This window comes from Metopolophium dirhodum, chromosome 1 (assembly GCF_019925205.1).
Source record: "Metopolophium dirhodum isolate CAU chromosome 1, ASM1992520v1, whole genome shotgun sequence".
Taxonomy (NCBI): Eukaryota; Metazoa; Arthropoda; class Insecta; order Hemiptera; family Aphididae; genus Metopolophium; species Metopolophium dirhodum.
The window spans coordinates 143,977,621-143,993,103 of record NC_083560.1 but is presented as its reverse complement, the minus strand read 5'-3'; the positions used below and the strand labels follow the sequence as shown (position 1 = coordinate 143,993,103).

Sequence of the window (15,483 nt, the reverse complement as noted above, 5' to 3'; positions counted from 1 at the left end):
CATAAATTAGCGAGAGCAGAGCTATTAGAAAGCAAACACAAATCTAAAGAGCGTTATGACAAATCAATAGCACCTCTAAACCTTGCAGAAGGAGATAGGGTCCTAGTACAAGACAAAGCCCGTAAGGGAAAACTAGCTCCAAAATGGTTAGGTCCTTACCCCATCGTAGAAATCCAACCAGATTCACCAAATGTCACGATACTTAAGAAAACCAAACCTGTAAAGGTACACCGGAACCTTCTAAAACAATTTCATGAAAGAACATAACTATGTTTCAGACTCAGCATAATTTCAATAAGCGTCACGGAACCTTCCATCAAGATTCGGACCAAAGAAATCACCACCAAGTATTTAATCTAACGTCATTCAAGAGCCAACAAGGGATCTATTATGAGTCACATGGAGTAACCAGATTGTCACATGTAAGTTGGGAATTGGTAATCTCCTTGGATGTACAATTACTAATTTCAAAATACCATGTCATCATGGCTCACTATCAAGCAACCACGACCATTTGTGAAAATATGAAGAACAGACTTGGTAATGTGGAAATTGAGGAGATTTGCTCTCTGTTTATACAACAATTTTCTAGAGCAACTTTGCCCTATTTAAACGAGATCGAAGCTAATCACAGAAGTCTTATGTTAGCCATTAATAATGATGATAATAGAGTTCGACGGGGATTGGGGCAGACATTCAGGCGTATGGCCAACATTCTGTATGGTGTATGCTCAAAGATTGATGTTGAATTCATTATAAATCAAATAACAGAACTAAATCGAAGCAAAGTACCTAGCAAAAGCAATATTCCGGAAAAGATCAGATTCTTACAAGCAGAAGTAAATAACTCTACACAACAATTAGAACTTCAACAACAAAAAGTAGAACAAAACCTCCAGTACCTACAAGTACAAACAAATCTTACTATCCAAAACCTTAATAAATTGGCATTCCGAACCAAAGTATTAGAACAATCATTACTATTTGAACTAGTTTTAAACAAGTACGCTTATGAAACCCAGAACCTTATCTCCATAATAAATACAGCATTAGATGGAAAAATTCACACTAGTGTCTTTACACCACAGCACATTATTAAAGAACTTCTCGAAATTAAGGTAGACTTGCCGATTGGAAATACTTTTCCATTGGAAGTTAATATAGAATCTCTTAATGAAATCCTCTGAATCTCTGAAAAAAACATATTCTTAAAAGACAACTATCTTATCTACGTCATAGAAATCCCACTAATTACCAGTGAGGAATATAGTATATACCACCCTATACCTTTACCCATACCCCACAGTGAACAAACCATTTTCTTAGTCGACCCTGAAATAAATTATTTAGGTGTAAGCAGAGACAACGAAAATTGTATTGCTTTAGATAACGCAAAGTGGGAAGAATGTACAACATTAAAGCCCTATAAAGTTTGTAGAGGTAATCAACATGTACAGCATTGTGCAGAATCAGATGTATGTGTAGTTTCATTACTAGTGAATAATCAATTTAATCCAGACTATTGCAAATTCAAATTCGTTTCATTAAAAGCCCCTATATGGCATCAGTTAGTGCAAACTAATTCATGGATCTATTATACCCAACGGGAAGTAGGTACCATCACTTGCACAAATCCAACAGAAAATTCCAAGATAGAAATTGAGGGCGTAGGTAGAATAACTATACCCCCATTTTGTAAAATTAATTACAGAAACTCTATATTATTTTCTAATAACAAAGCTAGTAGGGATAGTCATTCAGATATTATACCAGAAAATTCTAAGAATGAACCGTTACACACATTGGAAGATATAGTCAAAACAATTATTCCTCAAAACCTCACTAATAAAATCCTAATTCAAAATTTGAACCAACTGACTAATAAAGTAGTTGAGTTAAATGAACTTTCACATACCCTAGCTGAACCTTCATTAATTTTCAACATTAACATTCACGTTATTGTCATTTATATTATTGTAATACTAACAATATTAACAACTAGTATATTAAGTTTTAGTTTAAGAAAAAATGTCACAAAAATATACAACCCTGAAATACCAGAAGCATGAAAAACCTAATGGTATTCAGGAAGACACACAGTGTAATTTATTTTTCTTACTTTTATTATTTTTTTCCTTTTAATATTTTATTATTTTATTGTCAAACTGAACTGACCCCCAAATAACAGAAAATTCGAAACTTTGCAGAAACTTAAACATTTAAGTGAAACACTGTGGTCATTGGACCCCCGTGTCTCATTTAGTCTGGGGGGTGTTAAGAACCCCTGATTAGCACATATTTTATTTTTTATATATCTATATATGTTAACAACATATATAGACAATCATAATGCAGAGTGTGTGTCGTAAGACGCTGCTACCGTGGGAACCGCTGAATAAGGGTTTTTTATGTGAGACGGGGCACCGTCACAACAACACACAGGGAGTCAGTCAGTCGTAGAATTACGAGTGTTCGATTAACAGTTTGTAGCTATACTTAAGATTTTTACTACCAATTTTAATAAAAAATAAACACCGTTATTATATTCCCTATTAAAAACCCCCTTTTTTTTTTTTCAATTTTTTTTCTCTAACTTAATTAATCTATCCTAGGACATCTATACTTAAATAGTGACTCCTACCAATTGTATTAATTAAATTAATTCAATTTTATAATCAACTCAACACTTAAGGACTTATCCCGGCCTTAATAAAATTAATCTCAAAATATAGACTCACTGTCTTCAAATAAATTCACAAATATCAGGACTTACAACTTGGCCTATAAAATTCAATAAAACTCGACCCCAATTGTCGTAAAAATTCAAAATCCAATATAACTCGACCCCAATTGTCGTAAAAATTCAAAATTCAATATAACTCGACCCCAATTGTCGTATAAATATACGATAATTTGTCAAATATACGAATGAAACTAGCGAGATGTGACAATAGTTCTGATGACTGCTCCTAAGCTCGTCGGTTGTTCGTCTGATGAACGCTTGTCCCTGAGCTCTCCTCGATGGGTCTGTCCCTGTCCCTACTTATTCTGGATAACCGTATATGGTCATCTGTGGCCTCGGCACGCGCTCGCACCCGGCAGGAAGTTGAACATATATATATGCTATTATTGTACACGCGCGGTGCTTTATTCCATAATACTCACGATTTTATATGGGCATTTTATGCGAGTTATTTATATAAGTAGTCATATATAGATTGACGCACGCCGTTCATGGTCGCGCGCTCGTTATTCGTTTGTACTACTACACACGCAGCGCATCTGCTATTACTATTACTATTAATGTTACGCGGCGCGTACTATAATATACGATTATGTATACGCATTTACACCGCCTAAATTAGTGTTATATTTTTGGTAATACGGCAGCGCATCTGCTGGTTTTATTATTAACGTAATTATTACGCGGTTCTTATTATATACGATTACTTTGATCTACCGCCCTTTTAGGTTTTATTTTTAGATAAATAGTTAAAATGTCACAGCTCGCTACAGTATCAACTCTTAACATTTATACCTACATTTATTTTTTAAATATGCATGTGCCTACAGTACCTTCTGTGGCTATAACGTGTATCAAATATATAAATACCGATACGAGTAGCTCACGGCGTCACCGAGACCGAGTAGGCAAAAGTCTGTAAAATATGAAATCGAACGCTTCGACGCATATATATATGCCTGTATATAGTAATAACGATGCCATCCACTCTGGCTGTCAATAAATTTAGCGGGGAACGCGAAGAAGCCATCAACGGGGAAGTCCAACGTCTCTAATAGGAGTAAAACTCCAATTTTGAAAAAAATAACGTAAAGTGTTCGTTAAATACGAATATTTTAATAAGGCGGAAGTGATAGCGAAAGGTAAATAACGGAAAAAAAGAATTTCTGAATTAACACGGCCGCCGCAAATTAACTTCAATCCCGGCAAGTGTTTTAACATAATGTAATACAATACAGTTTTAAATTTTATTTTAGTATTTTTGAATTTTACAAAATTAATAGATAATATTTTATGTAGGTATGCAATATGCATTATTTTTATTCAATTTGAAAAGAGCAATATATTATGTTAGTACCTAAATTAGGTATAAATTTGGTATGTACCTATATAGACCTACCTACATAATACTAACATAATTTTTTTACCTTTAACTTCTTTTTGAATAGGGACATTACCAGAATTTTTACGGTCTACTACTGAAATAAATAAAATGGATAATAGATCAACTAAATCAACATAATCAGTAAAAATTAGTAAGATTTTTATCTACCCTCAATCACTGGTTCTCCTTCACTATCTATATTTTCAGATTCTTCATTAAAAGATACATCAAACATATTTTGTTGAGAGGCGGGTTGAAGTACATGAGAGGGACGAGTTCTTAACACTATATTCAGACCAATCCAAAACTACATCAATTGGTTCAATCCAGTATTTGAGGCCAAAATCATACCACTATTACTACTTGAGTTAATAACACTACTTGTTCCCGGTATGGTAAGATTTTATCAAAAGTAGAATTTTTCCAATACTTTTTAAATTCATTGGGAAAAACCAAATTCCTGACCCTTTCTACTCAGAATTTTTTTTTCATAGTATATATTTATCATTGAATTAAAATTTTACATATTCATTGCATTGACAAATTTAATGATAAGGTACACTAGACATTTAGCAGTAATTTATTAGTTTATTATTAGAGCAGAGGGCTTGTAGCTCTAAAAAGCACTAAATATGCAAACATTTATGGACTTAAAAACCCTATAAGCAATAAAATAAAATTTTTCTTGAAAAATCTTCTTTTGACCCTAAAATATTAAATACCTAACATTTTAGTAAAAACTGGTTGTAAATAAAATTAATCTAATCGGCGACCCTCGAGACATATTTCTACGAAAACCATGTATCTGCAGACAGTCAACAACCAAATTATATGATGAAAATTTAAAATAATTTTTAACTCAAATTACTATATTAGATGAAATTAAAATGTCGGTAGAAAAATGACAATTTATTTAAAATATGCATTTATATGAAAAATAAAATATAATAATAATGTATTGGTTTTGTATTCTGCTATATTTTTGATAGAACTAAACATAAATATGCAAATGCTACAAGTCCTCTGCCCTGTTTATTATTATTATGATTATAATACATTTTATTTGATTTTAGTAAAATATATTTATAACCATGTTTTGAACTTACTTGTTGGCCTTTTAGTGTTTGGCTCAGCTCCAACCTTGTTATATTCTCCACACCTCGGATTAGATCTAACATTTATAGTATATACCAATATTATTTATGAATTTTGTATATGTACTTTAAAAGGATTTACCATAAAATGTCCATAATGGTGGATGAACTCCCAAGTACCCAAGCAAATATGCGTGGAATGACTCAACAAAGTTATTTTTCCGGTGATCTGATCCGTGAACAGAAAATCTTTCTGGACCTACCACACCCATCCAATACCGATCAAAATAATTGAAGACTGGTCGTAATTCTTCAAAGACTTGTTGCTGTATTGCAATCGCCCTTATCATCATCAGCCCATCAGATATTGTAAAGCCTCTGACATTGGAATATGCGTTTCCATTTGCAGGTAGATATGGGAGAGCTAGTAACTAAACAAAAATATAATATAATATATAATTTAACCATATTACATTTCTTATAATAATTTCATTACCAAGCGAACTATATTTCTACTAGTAACATTTGTTCTTATAATATTTCTCAATCCAATTTGATGTGTATGTCTTAATACAGCCTGTACAAAAATAGTATAGAATCCTATCTTGTTTGTGAGCACAAATAATACAATGAAAATATTTCAGACCATTACCTGATTGAAGTGAAAAGAACAACCCACTTGATGCCATTCAGGGAAAACTGTTCTTATGGCGTTAAGAAGACCAGTTTCAAAATCGGTAATAACTTGAACTTCATGGGAATAGGGCAGTTCAAGACTAAAAATGTACCGCATAACACACACATATGCTGCTTGTGTGTGACGAGTTAAACAAGCATAAGCCACTGGGAAACTCTAAACATAATTATATATTTTCCAAGTATGTTAATTTGAAGTGAGTCTACAAAAATATGTGAAACAAAATGTATTATTACCATGTTATTAAATATAATATGTACAGTAAGTAGTTGACGTAAATCAGTAGGATGATTGGGTAGACATTGAAAAGTACCATCTACTGCTACATTTGATATATTTATACCATTTTGCCGCAGTGTTGTCACTATTTCAGTATTGAAGAACATGATGCCATATAACAAACCTTCAGTAACTAATTCACCTTGATAAAACCTAGTTTCTAATAATAAATAAGATACATATTATGATTAATTAAAAAATGTTTAATTCATTCATTCTTATTTGTACAGATTGTCAATAATTGATGAAATATAATACTTACGGTTTCCAATGGTATTCTCGTATCTCTGCCTCCATTCTTCAGAGATAATCATAGCACCCCATTCTCTTGTTGTACTTGGTACTGATGGTTGGTGCCCACGTCTCGCTCTGTGCATCGTCCTTGCTGCTTGCAAATAGGTATATGTCCTTGCTGCCTCCAGAAACCTAATTATTGAGTATTATGTATAGTGTACAGGTAATAATTTAAAATTTCTTTAGAGTAGATACCTCTGAATCTCTTCGTTATAAATTGAACGTATATTTATTTGTTATCTCACAGCTCTCTGTCTTAATGAACGAATAAAAGCCGTTTGGTTGTCATTATTATTTTCTACAAGTCTCTGTGGAACACATGTATGAGGTCTTGTTAATTTAAAATCACTATTATCTAGTCTTATGCTGCCTCTGCCTCGACATTGCGAATTAAAATAATTTGTACATCTCAATTGTCTGGTAATAATAAAATATCAATAATTACATACTTTAAATTATCCCAATGTGTTATTTTATATTTTATGATTAAATTTAACCTTCTGTTTGCAGTTTCGTTATGGCTGTAATATTGAAAATTTAAGCTATCAATATATATGTTTGATCGCTCATGAACTCCTGGCTCCATACGAACACCATTCCGATTAGCTATTGTTTAAAAATAAACATAACCTAGGCTAAAGTATGCCTACATATTATACAAAATCACAAACTGTTGAAATCTGTACTAATTTTGAAAAAGCATTCGATAAAGTTAATCATCACCTTCTTGAAGTAAAACTTGAAAACATAAATATAATGGACCCTCTGCAGTCATAGTTTAAATCATTATTATACAATTATTAAACAAATCAGTTAAATATAAAAATTATATCTCAAAATCTATCAATATAACATTAGGGGTCCCACAAGGTGACCACATCTTATATTATGGGAATCCGAATTCACCAATAGAAGTATCAGATTTCGAAAATATGTCTGAATATGAAGAGTTACTACGTAAAAATGCAGAAGAAACTAACAATACTTTTGGCGTTGATGGTGACGACACTGTACGTGTTATAGAAGACTCTGATGAAGAAATAACCGTAGGTAAAGGTAAAAAAAAAATTAAAGATCCTAATAACTGGAAACGTAATAAGTGTAAAAATGCGAATGCGTCTGGGGATGAGCATTATAGTTTGCGTGGGAAACATATTTTACAAAGGAAAACAGGGCCGGATTGTAAGTGTAAAAATAAATGTTTTTTGAAAGTTAGTGATGAAGAGTAACATAAAATTTTAAGCTGTTTTAACCAAATCGGAAATAAGGAAAAACAAGATACGTACATTGCGGGCTTGATAAAAATAAATAACGTAGTAAGACATAGACCAAAAAATAACCCTAAACCAAGATCTTGTTCATGTATTTATAAAGTTAGGATAAATCATGTTGAAAAAGTTGTGTGTAAAAAGTCGTTTTGTTCATTCTTCGGTATTGGAAAATCTAGAGTGGAAAGGATTGTTAAGTTGCTCCAAAACAACGTACCGAGCCCAGTGGATAGACGAGGAAAACACAGAAATAGAGGCAATATAAAAGATGAACACATTTTATTCCAAATTGATACACATATTCAAAGTTTTCCCGCTCGTCAATCGCATTATAGCCGTTCTAAGAATGATGAAGTAAGATATTTATCTCCGGATCTGAATATAAGCAAAATGTATAATCTTTATTTAATGAAATATGAAAATGAAACATGGGAGTTTATGAAAAATAAAAATAATAGCATAAAACCAACAGTTTCCGATCATTTTTATCGAAATCGTTTCTTTACAAATTTTAAACTGTCTTTCGGGTATCCACGCTCCGACACATGCCAAACTTGTGATAATTTAGTAAATTTAATATCCACAGAAAATGACGAAAATATTTAAAAAAAAATGGAAACCGAAAAATTATTACACCTATAAAAAGCCGATGTATTTTACAGTGATCTGAGGCAAAGAACTGACGAGGCAAAGGTAGAAGGTAATAAAATAGATGTCTTAGCATTCGATTACCAACAAAACATGCCGTTACCTCACATTCCCTGTGGGGACGTGTTCTATAAAAGGCAACTATTGGTGTACAACTTTTGTATTCGTTCTGCAAGAACTGGGAAATCGTACTTTTTTATGTGTGATGAAGTAACGGCACACAGAGGACAAAACGAAGTTATTAGTTTTCTGCAATATTATTTTTCGAAAATTATGGACCAAACTGTAGAAAACGTTTACATTTTCTCAGACAACTGCAGTTCACAAAATAAGAATTTTGCTTTGACACAATATTTGTATACGATTGTAACAAAAAAATTATATGGCATAAAAAATATAACTATCGGTACCCGGAGCCCGGCCATAGCTTTTTGCCCTCTGACCGTGCATTCGGTTTAATCGAGAAAAACAGAAGAAAGCTTGAACGAATATATTTACCAGAGGAGTATAAAGAACTAGTTAAAGGTATTTGTAAAAAATTTCATATAATCGATGTCAAACAAGACATGATCTTAAATTATAGCGAACAATTAAAACCCCTTTTTAAAAAAAACCGTGACAAATAAAGGCAAAGCTAATTTTTCTATTTTGTCGTATCGGTTTATTGAATATACACAACGTGGATTATATGCTAGTGTGTCTGTGCATTCAACTGCAAAAAATCATTTCATACTACAGAAAGCAAATACTACTCTAAGTCTACCCGAACCTACGTATTTATTATACCATGGCGCCCTAAAGATAAAACAAGCCAAGTTGAAAGGTGTAAGCGATCTTGCTTCGAAGTATGTTCCAGCTGAATGTCTATGGTACTATAAGGATCTTAAATCAAATGAAGATCAAGAAAATATTGACTACAGTGATATAGAATACAAATTTGATACGTTTTTTTTATTTATTATTTTATTACAGAAAAGTTGTTGATTTTTATTATATAAAGAAAAAGTTGTTTATTTTTTATTTTATTAGGACTTAGTTGTTTTTTATTATATTTTATGACGACAAAGTTGTTTATTTTTATTTTATAACGAAAAAGTTGTTTATTTTTTATTGTATTACAACAAAGTTGTTAATTTTAATTTTATTAGGACTTAGTTGTTTTTATTTTATTTTATAACGAAGAAAATATGTATTGTTTATTTTATTTTATAACTAAAAAGTTGTTTATTTTCTATTGTATTGTAACAAAGTTGTTGATTTTTATTTTATAACAAAAAAGTTGCTTATATTTTAGATTCTGAGTGAAACGATGAATGTATTGATTTTACAATGATGTGTGTTTTTTTTTTTATTTTTTTTTTTATTTTTGTGTCTGTGTACACGATAAGTAGTCGAAATAATGCTTCGATTTTCGACTTCAGTATCTTGTTCGATGGGAAAGTGAATATCGTTGGTGCATTGGGGAGGTCAAAATTTTAATTTCCCAGTAGTTTTCAAAAGCGATGTGAAAAACAAAAGAAAAATTAAGGAAAAACGGGAATTTTTACGCAAAATCGATTTTGGTTATTGGTGTAACTCTAAAACAAATGACCGTAGATGCATGAAATTTTCACTGGTTGTTTATATTTGCATTTTCTATACACAATACAATTTTGAAAATAATTTGACTTTTTTTGAACTGTTTACGGACATTGTCAGTTTTCAGTTTTTTTAAATTTTTTTTCTATAAATATCAATAAAATTTTATTTGTCGGGTAAAAAAGCTTGAAAATTTAATAGAAGGCTCCTAGGTTATTGTTTCAAAGGCAGATGAAAAAAATTAAAAATCCTTAGTCACAGTTTTTTTTTATACACGTTTAAAGTTCAAATCTTGAAAAAATACGGAAAAATCACGAAAATTTGCAAATTATTTTGAGTTAGAAATTCATAAAAAATTTTCTTTTTAAATCTAAGATTTTAAAATCTAATACAAGATTCCTCATAAGTTTGTCTAACTTTATCAAAAAAAAAATTTCTACAAGAAAGTCAAATTAAATTTTTATGAGCGTTTTAAATTCATATTTTTACAACATTAGATATTCACTCGATTTCTCATGTACCGATTTCCTTATTTTCTTGTAATTCAAAAACGAATAACTGTAGATACATGAAAATTTCACTGAATGTTTATATTAGCATTTCCTATACACCATACAATTTTGAAAATATTTTGACACTTTTTGAGCTTTTTACGGGCATTTTCAGTTTTCAATTTTTATAGTTTTTTTTTCTATAAATATCAATAAAGTTTTATCTGTTGGGCCAAAAAGTGTAAAAATTTAATATAAGACTCCTGATATATTTTTACAATAGCAGTTGAAAAATATTGAAAATACATAGGCACAGTTTTTTTTTATAAGCATTTAAAGATCAAATTTGGACAGAATTTATCAAATTTATAATTTAATAATTATTTTGTAGTTAAAAATTTATAAAATGTTCAACTTTTATAGCTAAGGATTGAAAATTGAAAACAAGGCTCCACGTAAATAGGTTATTTATAAATTACTTTATTCACAATAATATCATCAAATATACTTGGTAATATCATAGGCTGACTGACCGTTTTCGCTCAGAATCGTTTTTCTTATACAATGATATTATATCATTGAATTCAAATTTAACACCATCCATTACAGTGACCCACTTGTAACCTACTGTACAGCAGAGCGACATCCACTTATCCACCTTTTGTTTTATTTTATATTATTATGTTATATTAATGACAAAAAATAGTGAAATATGTATTGTAAAAAATACATAAAGTTAAAAATAATTTGTCAAGTTCTAAAATATATTAAATATTAAAAATAAATAAAATTTCAATTGTGTTGAATATTTATAAATATAGCCATATGTTTCGAAAAAAAAATTATTTCCTTTGAATATAAGTGATTTTTAACAATGATGTAGGTAAGAGTAGTATATATATGCCATTCCTGGCGCAGTGCCTTATATAACAATAAAAGTTCAGAAAAACACCCAATATACAAAAAGTTCAGAAAATTGAAATGTAATAATAATTAAAATATTTTTTGCAAAAATCCCCCCAAAATATTTTTTCACAAATCTAATTGTAATAATAATTGAAATATTTTTTTGCAAAATCCCCCCAAAATATTTTTCTCAAAACTTATGTCATTAATAATTAAAATATTTGTTCACAAATTGAAACGTAATAATAATTAAAATATTTTTAACAAAATCTGAATGCAATATTTCTTAAAATAATTTTTAAGAAAATCTGAATGCAATAATAATTAAAATATTTCCCAAAATACTTATGTTATAAAGACACATTCCATGTACATGAAATCAAGTCAAAAATACAAATGATACTAGGGAGGGCGTTTCGCCCTCTCTACTCCAAACGAAAAAAACAGCATTTCAATCAGGTTTATATTCTCTTGTCTTAATCCTTCAAGAATATTTTTCTAATCTTTTTGGTTTTGATTTTTAATTAGAGTATTGAGATGGTTTACAAAGTCATTTCTGTCTATTTTTGTTTTATAATGTCCCCAAGCTAATGTGTCAATACCATTTTCTAAAATAAATCTTTTATCATCATAAACATTCAAAGCTTTTTTGTTTTGTTTTGCATCATGTTTTTTAGTTCTGAACATAATTTGCTTAACATATTTTGGTTCTTTTATTTGTAAACAATTGTCAAAATCGTATTAGTCGCGAACAATTCGATTTTTTGGTATCGTTAGTTGAATTGGAACTTACAAAATTACCATCCAGGAGAGTAAAAGACCCCATTTCAGCAGCGGAAAAATTGGCAATTACCTTGAGGTATGTGTTCAAACTACTAAATAGTTTTAGATAGAAAATTTAATAATTCATAGTTTTGAATAAATTTGTTATATTTATGTAGATATATGGCTACGGGTGAATCATTACGATCTTTATCGTTTGGTTTTCGAATTTGTCACACCTACATAAGTAAAATTCTTAAACAAACTTTGGCTGTATTGAAATCAAAATTAATACCAATATTTTTGAAAGACCCAAAAAACGTAGATTTTAAAGGCAAAGCAGCAGAATTTAGTTGTAAATGGAATTTTCCAAATTGCATTCTAGCAATAGATGGGAAACATATACGTATACGTAGTCCAAAAAATTCGGGAAGTTTATTTCATAATTATAAGGACTTCTTTTCCATTGTGTTATTGGCAATGGTTGATGCAAACTATAAATTTATAGTAGTAGATATAGGTTCTTATGGAAAGGAAGGTGACAGTGGCATTTTCCTAAAATCAACTATGGGCAAACAAGTTTTGAACGGATCATTTGGTTTTCCGGAAGATTCTACACTACCTGGGTCTAGCATAGTCGTACCTCACGTGATTGTTGGTGATGAAGCGTTCAGGCTGCATAAGCATATAATGAAGCCCTATACAAAGAAAGCTGGTAGAGACGATGTAACAAAAACCATTTTCAATTACAGACTAAGTCGAGCAAGAAGAGTGACTGAAAATGCTTTTGGTTTATTGAACCAAGTTTTTAGAGTGTTTTATCAGCCGATAAATTTAGATACATCAACTTGTGAAGATTTAATTTGGGTAGCGTGTTGCTTGCACAATATGTTGAGAACTGGTTATATGGAAAAAAATAATCACTCATTTTACGATTACGAAGATAAACGATCAACACCAACAAATAACATGTTACCATTATCAAGAGGAGGTGGATTTATCAACATTGAAGGTTTTGATGTAAGAGATCGATTCAAGTCATATTTCAATAATGAAGGCTCTGTACCATGGCAATAATTTTGTAAATAATTAAATACTTTATAATAAAACATTTTATTGAAATACTTTTTAAAATTATAAATAACACTGTACCTTTTAATATATATATTTAAGCAAAACAAAAATATTTGTATTATATCTTAGTGATTATAAATATAATTTAAAAAAAGTTGTTCTGTTTTTGACTAAAATAAAATAATAACCTTCAGTCTTGAACAGTATAGTAATAATTACATAATAATAGTTAAGAATTAATAAACAAATAACAAATCTATTCATATAATATATTTTCATCAAAATTGTATGTTGTAAAGCCTTGTGAACTTTCAGATGTACCATATGTTGAAGTTGATGCATTTGAAGGTGACATTTGTAAATGTATGGAGTTTTCATTTGGTTGATTAAAATATCCTTGAGTTATAATATTTCTTGTTTGTTATGCAGCATATTTTTCTTCAGTTTCAGCCACTAATGCTAATGTTTTCAATTTTATTTCATTGATACCTTTGGTTGGTAATTTCTTCATAGTCATGGCCAAACTTTTGAAAAATAAATCTATCTCATCATCTTCATTCATTTTTCTATTTAAAATTGTCTCATTTTGAGACTGAATAGCTGCTATTAACTTTTTTTGTTCTCCATTTCTTGTTGCAAGAATGACTGCCAACTTGTCCTGCTTCGATCTTATACGTCGTGGACTATCTGTGGTTTTTTCTTTTTCTTCTGTTCCTTCGTTAAATTCTCCCCCTATTCCTATGTCAAGTTCTCCTTCTTCATGTAGTACAGATGCGCTTTCAGATACACTTATATTTGATGAAGAACTAAATACAAAAAATATATATAAATATATACAATTTATTAAGTATTGTATTAAAATGTATAAATGTCTAATTACCTTCGTTCGTGTTGAACTTTATCTAGAAAAGATACGTGTGCCGCCAAAGGCCACTTTTTTTTTAGCGATCTTTCAGAACCCGTATCCAATTTTCTTTTATTACGATTGTAAGAGTCTCTGATATTTTTCCAACGCTTTTTGCAATCTTCGACTATAAATATAATAATTATTTGTTTTATATTGTACAGGAATACTCATTATACTATTATAATATATTGTGGGCATAGCAATATGATTAAATATAGAAATAACGAAATAAACCCAATAAACAACATGTTTATCACATCTTATCGCCAGTCAAAATTATGAACTGTCAATGTGTACACTATATTTGTCGACACCGGCGACCAGGGCAATGTTATAAATAATATTGAATACCCGTTGTGGCGTTAAACGTGTTAAACATAATTATTATTAAATATTATCGTATTGTATAAAATTATATAAATATTATCATATAAAAATATAAATATTATCATTATTAAGTATAAATGGTTTATTGTATTTCTTGTACACAGATTGTAAATAGTCGTTTTTATTATTTGAATAAAGAAAACATATTAACTACTTACCAGACTTTCCAATATTTTGGGAAATTTCTTTCCATTTTGAATCTTTAATTATTAAATTAAAATATTGCATGTGTGAACAGTCATAAAGCTCTGGATATTTACGCTCAGATTCAATAAAAAGTTCATCTTCTTGTGGTGTAAATGCTATAGCCGACATATTGACCTCGAGAACGAATCGTCGACGCGTCGCGCTACACTGCTCTCGTCGCGGTATTGTCGCGTGTCGCGGATAAGGACACCAGTCAATGGGAAACACAAATAATCGGTAGAGCGCGACCGGTCGCGGCGACAGGTCGCGCATTGGACACCGTACTTAAACCTATAAATTCAGACATAATTTTTCCATTTAACTCATCTTTAAATTTACCTAAGACTTTTTTGTTTTCTAAAGGTAAACCATAAATATTCTTTTCTGTATAATCTGACGTGTCAAAATGAACTAACATAGTTTTCATATCCTGGTAGAAATCGTCAGTTTTTATTTCTAATATTAGTGAGCCTGTATCTGTATACATCAATTTAATTCTATTTTTGTACTTTTCCTTTATTGTATTATAATAAAAATCGTACATTAAAAATTTAGACAAATCTAAAACACACATTCCTATATATATTCGTTGTTTGAAATCTATTTCACATCTTTTCATATGGACTGCAGCTAAATTCTCTGTATAAATGGTTCTTTTTCCAAAATTTGGTTTTGCAATTAATTTTTCTAATTGTTTTGCATTATTACATAATCTTATGTCAACATATTTTCGAACATTCATCATGGTACGTCCATAAACACTGTTGTTCATTAATTTGAAATAC

General features: G+C 30.2%; 2 protein-coding genes and 1 pseudogene across 2 annotated transcripts; 1 reads left to right on the top strand and 2 right to left on the bottom strand.

The window, feature by feature from the left end:
• The first annotated feature begins 485 nt into the window (after positions 1-485).
• Positions 486-4,265, top strand: LOC132933054 (uncharacterized; annotated as a pseudogene).
• Positions 4,266-4,287: 22 nt separating this feature from the next.
• On the bottom strand, positions 4,288-6,574 carry LOC132933053 (uncharacterized). Its single transcript, XM_060999389.1, has 7 exons — positions 6,460-6,574; positions 6,179-6,357; positions 5,874-6,074; positions 5,718-5,798; positions 5,364-5,652; positions 5,234-5,298; positions 4,288-4,434 (listed from the first exon to the last, which is right to left on the bottom strand). Exons 1-7 carry the CDS (start codon positions 6,572-6,574, stop codon positions 4,288-4,290), a joined length of 1,077 nt encoding a protein of 358 aa, XP_060855372.1.
• Positions 6,575-13,639: 7,065 nt separating this feature from the next.
• Positions 13,640-14,827, bottom strand: LOC132933052 (transcription factor Adf-1-like). Its single transcript, XM_060999388.1, has 3 exons — positions 14,671-14,827; positions 14,099-14,249; positions 13,640-14,024 (listed from the first exon to the last, which is right to left on the bottom strand). Exons 1-3 carry the CDS (start codon positions 14,825-14,827, stop codon positions 13,640-13,642), a joined length of 693 nt encoding a protein of 230 aa, XP_060855371.1.
• Positions 14,828-15,483: the final 656 nt, after the last annotated feature.

Bases quoted from the DNA above. Each gene is read 5' to 3' on its own strand.
- LOC132933052 (XM_060999388.1), bottom strand. From the start codon at position 14,827: ATGTCGGCTATAGCATTTACACCACAAGAAGATGAACTTTTTATTGAA. The intron at 14,250-14,670 runs GTAAGTAGTTAA...TTATATTTATAG, and splicing joins CCAAAATATTGGAAAGTCTG to TCGAAGATTGCAAAAAGCGT. The intron at 14,025-14,098 runs GTAATTAGACAT...TTTTGTATTTAG, and splicing joins AAAGTTCAACACGAACGAAG to TTCTTCATCAAATATAAGTG.
- LOC132933053 (XM_060999389.1), bottom strand. From the start codon at position 6,574: ATGCACAGAGCGAGACGTGGGCACCAACCATCAGTACCAAGTACAACA. The intron at 5,799-5,873 runs GTAATGGTCTGA...ATTTTTGTACAG, and splicing joins GTTCTTTTCACTTCAATCAG to GCTGTATTAAGACATACACA. The intron at 5,653-5,717 runs GTAATGAAATTA...ATTTTTGTTTAG, and splicing joins GTAGAAATATAGTTCGCTTG to TTACTAGCTCTCCCATATCT.